Source organism: Mobula hypostoma, chromosome 6 (assembly GCF_963921235.1).
Source record: "Mobula hypostoma chromosome 6, sMobHyp1.1, whole genome shotgun sequence".
NCBI lineage: Eukaryota > Metazoa > Chordata > Chondrichthyes > Myliobatiformes > Myliobatidae > Mobula > Mobula hypostoma.
Genome location: NC_086102.1, coordinates 110336549 through 110342548, shown reverse-complemented (window position 1 = coordinate 110342548; position 6000 = coordinate 110336549). Strand labels below are relative to the sequence as shown.

The 6000-nt window shown below is 49.2% G+C and overlaps 1 protein-coding gene across 1 annotated transcript in view; it reads left to right on the top strand.

The window, feature by feature from the left end:
* Nucleotides 1-738: 738 nt before the first annotated feature.
* Nucleotides 739-6000, top strand: part of arpc2 (actin related protein 2/3 complex, subunit 2) — a 39613-nt gene continuing 34351 nt past the window's right edge. Inside the window, exons 1-3 of the mRNA XM_063051451.1 lie at nucleotides 739-948; nucleotides 3401-3435; nucleotides 5407-5519. Coding sequence (XP_062907521.1) covers nucleotides 875-948; nucleotides 3401-3435; nucleotides 5407-5519 — 222 coding nt within the window. The 5' untranslated portion in view covers nucleotides 739-874. The remainder of the gene's footprint in view (nucleotides 949-3400; nucleotides 3436-5406; nucleotides 5520-6000) is intronic.

Here is a 6000-nt window from a genome sequence, read left to right as displayed (position 1 = left end):
AATTAAATAGTAATATGTAGATTATGCCAGGAAATAAGTCCAGACAGCCTATTGGCTCAGGGTGTCTGACCCTCCAAGGGAGGAGTTGTAAAGTTTGATGGCCACAGGCAGGAATGACTTCCTATGACGCACTGTGTTGCATCTCGGTGGAATGAGTCTCTGGCTGAATGTACTCCTGTGCCCAACCAGTACATTATGTAGCGGATGGGAGACATTGTCCAAGATGGCATGCAACTTGGACAGCATCCTCTTTTCAGACACCACCGTCAGATTATGTTCTCTGCTTTACTTAGCCAGCAAGAAATGTACACAGTTTCCATGGAGGACAACTTCCATGGAGGAGAGGCTAGTTTCTGTAATGTTTCTTGTGGGCACATGCAGACTAAACGCCGACCTCCAGGGGTCAGGCGAGAGTGACCAATTGTCCTCGACACTTGATCGGATGTGGTATGAAACAACGTGTTAGGAAGGAGGACAGGGAGAGAGGGAGCCTTGGCAAACTTAGAGCCAGTGGGTTTCACGACACATGCTGATGATAATAAACGCTTCTGATTCTGATTTCCGAGGGAAGCAATCGAAGTCAGATCTCACACAGAAGAATTTGGTCATTAGTGAGTCTCCCAGTGCTTAGTCTTCCATGGCGTTTAGTTCTCCCAGGATGCAACGCGGAAATGACAAGGCTCTATGCCCCAACCAGCATCACGTGACAGGAAGGCGGTGCGTCAGGCGCGGGAGGGGCGCTTGCCTTTGAGCTTCGGAGCCGGAAGTGATTGGCGGCCTGTGTCCAGGGTCTGGAATTCGCGGACTCTACAAGATCCCGAAGCCCCGTGGCCGGCCCCAGTAACGAGTTCCGAACCTCAGCAGTACCGGCACCATGATCCTGCTGGAGATCAACAACCGTATTGTGGAGGAGACGCTCACCCTGAAACTGGAGAACGCTCTGGCCGGGTACCTGCGGGAGGGGGAGAGGGAGGGAGAAGGAGAGGGAGGGAGAAGGAGAGGCCTGAGGGAAGAAGGTGAATTCTGAGGGAGGGCGGAGGAAGGGAGCCCGGCGGGGGAGCCTGGAGAGAAAGGAGGGAGGAAGAGACGGAAGCCCCGAGTAGGGGGTAGCGAAGAAGAGGGAGAGGAAGTAAGGTGGGGAGGAATTTCTGAGGGGGGGTGTAGAGGAATTCCTGTGGGTGGAATGAGGGCGAGGGGGGAAGGAGCCCTGGGGAGAGATGGAAGCCCTGAGCAAGGGTAGGGAGGAAGGGTGGTGTTGAGGTGATAGGGAGGGAGGGAGAGTAGGGACAAAGAGTCCAGAGGGTGAGGAGGAGGAGGAGGGAGGGAGGGATGTAGAGGGCAAGGAAGGGGGAGGGGGATGGGAGAAAGTGAGCCCTGAGGGTGTGAAGAAGGAAGGGAGGAGATGCGTTCCTGAGGGTGGAGTGAGGGAAGGAGGGGGAGGGGAGAGAGAGAGAGGAGGGAAGAAGGGAGAGACGGAAGGCAGGGGTGAGGAAGGGGTCCCTCAGGGTGGAAAGACATGGGGAGGGTGGGAGCCCTAGGGGTAGAGGTAGATATGGGTGGGGAGAGACGGACGGAGGGAGTGAGTGAGCCCTGGGTATTGTGACTGTGGTTGGGTGCACATCTCGCATTGCTCCCAGCACTGTGTGCTCCAGCCTGCTGGGGGCCAGGTATCAATCCCGTAGGTCTCGAGAGCCAGGGGTAGGGTGGATCTGCAGGCCTTGGAAGGAAGTGCTGGTGTGTGCACAACAAGATCCCACTGCCTACGCTGTCCTATCAGCTGAAGTATAAACTTTGGCCCCAGGACTCAAGGTCCCGTTCCTCCCTTCATAAACACGGGATCCATCAGAGTCGGGTGTAATATCACTGGCAAATGTCAAATTTGTTCTTTGGTGGCAGCAGAGCATTGCAATATATCATTTAAAGAAACAAATAAATTAGAATAAGTATGTATTAAAAAATTGAATGTGGAAAACAAATAGTGAGGTTCATTGTCCATTCAGAAATCTGGTGACCAAGGTGGAAGAAACTATTCCTGAATCATTGAATGTGTGCCTTCAGGCTCCTGTACCTCCTCCCTGATGGTAGCAATGAGAAGAGGGCATGTTCTGGGTGATGGGGGTCCTTATTGATGGATGCGGCCCTTTTGAAGGTGTCCTCAATGCTGGGGAGTCTTGTGCCTGTGATGGAGCTGGCTGAGTTTACAACTCAGCAGCTTTTTCCCATCCTGTGCAGCAGGCCCTCCGTTCCTGACTGAATTAGCAGCTGAACCCAAGGCTTTTCTAGTCTCATTCCAATGACCTCCCCTCTGCTGAGGTCAGCCCTTCCTGGTTGCTTACAACACCGTAGCAACCAGGCTGGTGTTAATCCTGTGGTGGTTTTGCATTTATGCAAAGCACATTGTTACTCCACTGCTGGATGAAGCTTTGTTCACATAACTTATCCCCTCCCAGCCGCAAGCAACAACAACGAGAGCCCCTTTCCCACACACATATAGACATACACACGCCTTGAAAACAGGGAAGTGAGAAGTGAGGATAAGGATATTCCAAGAAAATGACCAGATGCCAGCGGAACTCAGTGGGTTAGGCAGTATCGACGGAGGCAGCGGATGCAGATTTTGGGTTGAGGTTCAGCTGCAGGCCTAACAGTAGAGGGAAGTTAGGCAACATCAAGAGAGAGGTGGGGGGGGGACGGACAGTGATGGGCAAATAGAACGGGAGGGAAGCAATGGAAAGGTGAAATAGTTTTTCAAAGTAGTACTGCTGAAATTTAACACACAAAATGCTGGAAGAACTTTGTAGGTCAGGCAGTATCTGTGGAGAGGAATAAACATTCAATGTTTCAGGATGAGACGGGAAAGGAAGGGGACAGAAGTCGGAATGGGGGCTGGTGGGGGGAAAGAGGAGTCGAATCTGGCAGGTGATAGGTGGAAGAGGTAAAGAGCTGGAAAAGAAGGAATCTGATTAAAGAGGAGAGTGGACTATGGGAGAAGGGGAAGGGGCATTTGGGGCAGATGAGCAGAAGAAATGAGCGGTGGGCCTGAGTGGGTTAATAGAAGAAGGCGGGGAGGAAATTACCAGAGGTTGGAGAATTCAATATGTATGCATTCGGTTTGGAGGCTACCCAAACAGGATATGAGGTGATGCTCGTTCGACTCGAGAGTGACCTCATCGTTGCCAAGAGAAGGCTATAGACCGACATGTCAGAATGGAGATTGGAATTAAAATAGTTGGCCACTGGGAAATCCTGCCTGGTTTTGGTCCACGTGTACCACATCAAATAAAGGCAAAGTAGTGTCAACATTATCGTCTTTACACAGCCCATTTTTGTATTTGGGGAAAAGTGGCTTTTCTCACTGAGGAATTTCCTGTCCTGACTGTGTCTCTGTTATTCCTTCCAGCAATAAACCGGACACAGTGGAGGTCACTTTTGCAGGTAAGCTGTGGCTTGTGGAACTTCATTAACAAGATCTGTAGACTGACCCGAACAGCAGCCCCATTGACAAGGATGCATGCCTGGCTGCTCCTTCCTCCTGCACACTTTCCATTTTACTGAGTGCACTGACAACAGGCAGTGACTGGTGTGGCTAGTCATCGCCTGTAAAGGTTTGGGCGTAGTCATTGCCTGCAAAGGCGGTTCAGTGTTTTGCCTGTAGTGGGTGTTCTTTTAGATGCCTGACACTTTTCATTTTGTCTCCCGCTCCTTAAATATTTTCTAAAGATGAGCTTTATTTGTCACGTGCATTGAAACCATGAAATGTGCCTTTTTGCATCGACAACCGACACAGTCTGAGAATGTTGTGAGGGCAGCCCACAACTCTCACCATGCTTCTGGTGCCAATGTAGTGTGCCCACAACTAACTGGCGCTGACCTGTACACCTCTGGAAGGTGGGAGGAAACCGGAGCACTGGGAGAAACCCACATGGTCACTGGGAGAAAGTGTAAACTCCTTACAGACAGCAGTGGGAATTGAACCCTGATTATGTTAGACGAACTGTTACGTTACCCATGCCACCTCCTACCATGAAGAACACGGTCACCTGACCCCTGTATCCACAGACCCCAAGTGACCGAGCAGGACACCTTAGCTTGCATCTCATCTGCTAACAAATTTAGTTTCAATTGATTAAAGAGGGCATTAAAACCCTGGGGCCAGTGACCAGAAATATGAGATTGTATCTGGTGTCTGCTACTTTATTAGGTGACTCCAAGCCTGTCCTTGCTGACTCTGAAATACTGTAGAAGCCACTCTGCTGAAAGATTAATTCATGATGGATAGCACCCTGTGACCCCCTTTAGTTTCCTCCAGTTTAACAGAGAAGGAAATAAAGATGAGCTTTATTTGTCACATGTACATTGAAACGCATAGTGAAATGCATCATTTGCATCAACAATCAGCACAGTTTGACAATGTGCAAGTGTCGCCAGGTTTCCAGTGCCATTATGGCAAGCCCACAACTTACTAACCCTAACCTGTACGTCTTTGAGATGTGGGAGAGAAACAGTATTGGAGGTAATCCACTCCTTCACAGGGAGAATGTGCAGACAGTGGCAGGAATCGAACTGTGATCTGTGATCATTGGCACTGTAAAGCATTACCTACGGATTAGTAGGTTAACTGGTCACATGGGTGTGATCGGGCGGTACGGGCTCATTGGGACAATTGCGGACCCTAATGCCTGTTACTGTGCTGTATCTCTAAATAAAAGCTGGAATTGTCAGTGAATCAGTAATGAATTCCTCTGCTGTGACTGGGGGACAGGCAAGGGGGTGGGTCTGTAACCTGATCAGTAACAGTTATTTGCTCCTCAACCATCTGGATCACTTCACTCAGTCTCACTCACCCCAACACTGAACGGTTCCCATAACCTTCAAGCAACCCACATAAAAGTTGCTGGTGAACGCAGCAGGCCAGGCAGCATCTCTAGGAAGAGGTACAGTCGACGTTTCGGGCCGAGACGTCGTTAGTCCTGACGAAGGGTCTCAGCCCGAAACGTCGACTGTACCTCTTCCTAGAGATGCTGCCTGGCCTGCTGCGTTCACCAGCAACTTTTATGTGTGTTGCTTGAAATTCCAGCATCTGCAGATTTCCTCGTGTTTGCATCCCACAACTTTCATCTCATTTCCTCTGTTGCTTATTCATTATTGGTATTTTTGTTTATTTTTCTTTCATTTTGTATTTGCACAGTTTGTTGTCTTTGGTACATTGGTTGTTTCGTCCACTTTGTGTACAGTTTTCCATAGATCTTATTGTTTCTTTACATTTACTGCGAATGCCCGCAAGAAAATGAAGCTTAAGGTTATAATTGGTACTTTGATAATAAATATTCTTGGAACTTTGAATCTTGATTGCCAAGCAGTGAGGCGATGTTCCTTTCTGACCTCCCGGCCTGTTTCTGCCTTCAGATTTCGATGGAGTTCTCTACCACATTTCCAACCCAAACGGGGACAAGACTAAGGTGATGGTCAGCATCGCCCTGAAGTTCTACAAGGAGCTGCAGGATCATGGGGCAGATGAGGTAAATGAGTCTCGGGGAATTCCTACCTATTGGACCGTCAGAGACTTAGATAGGGTAGACGGAACCAGAATGTGTCCTGATATACGGTCTCAGCCCGTAATGTCAACTGGTTAACCCCCTCCATAGACGCTACCTGACCTGTTGAATTCCTCCAGCATTTTCCATGTGTGTTGCTCTGGATTTCCAACATCTCTTGTGTGTAGATAGAATCTTTATGTCCTATTGGCCTAGACAGAGTGAAGGTGGAGAGGGTGTTTGCAATAGTGGGGGAGTCTGGGACCAGAGAACACAGCCTCAGAATAGAAGGACATCCCTTTAAAACAGAGATGAGAAGGAATTTCTTTAACATAACAGATTCTGCAGATTTCTGCCGGAAATCCAGAGCAACAGACACAAAATGCGGAAGGCACTCATCAGGCAGCATCTGTGGAGACAGATAAACAGCGACACTTTGGGCCGAGCCACTTCATCAGGACTTCTA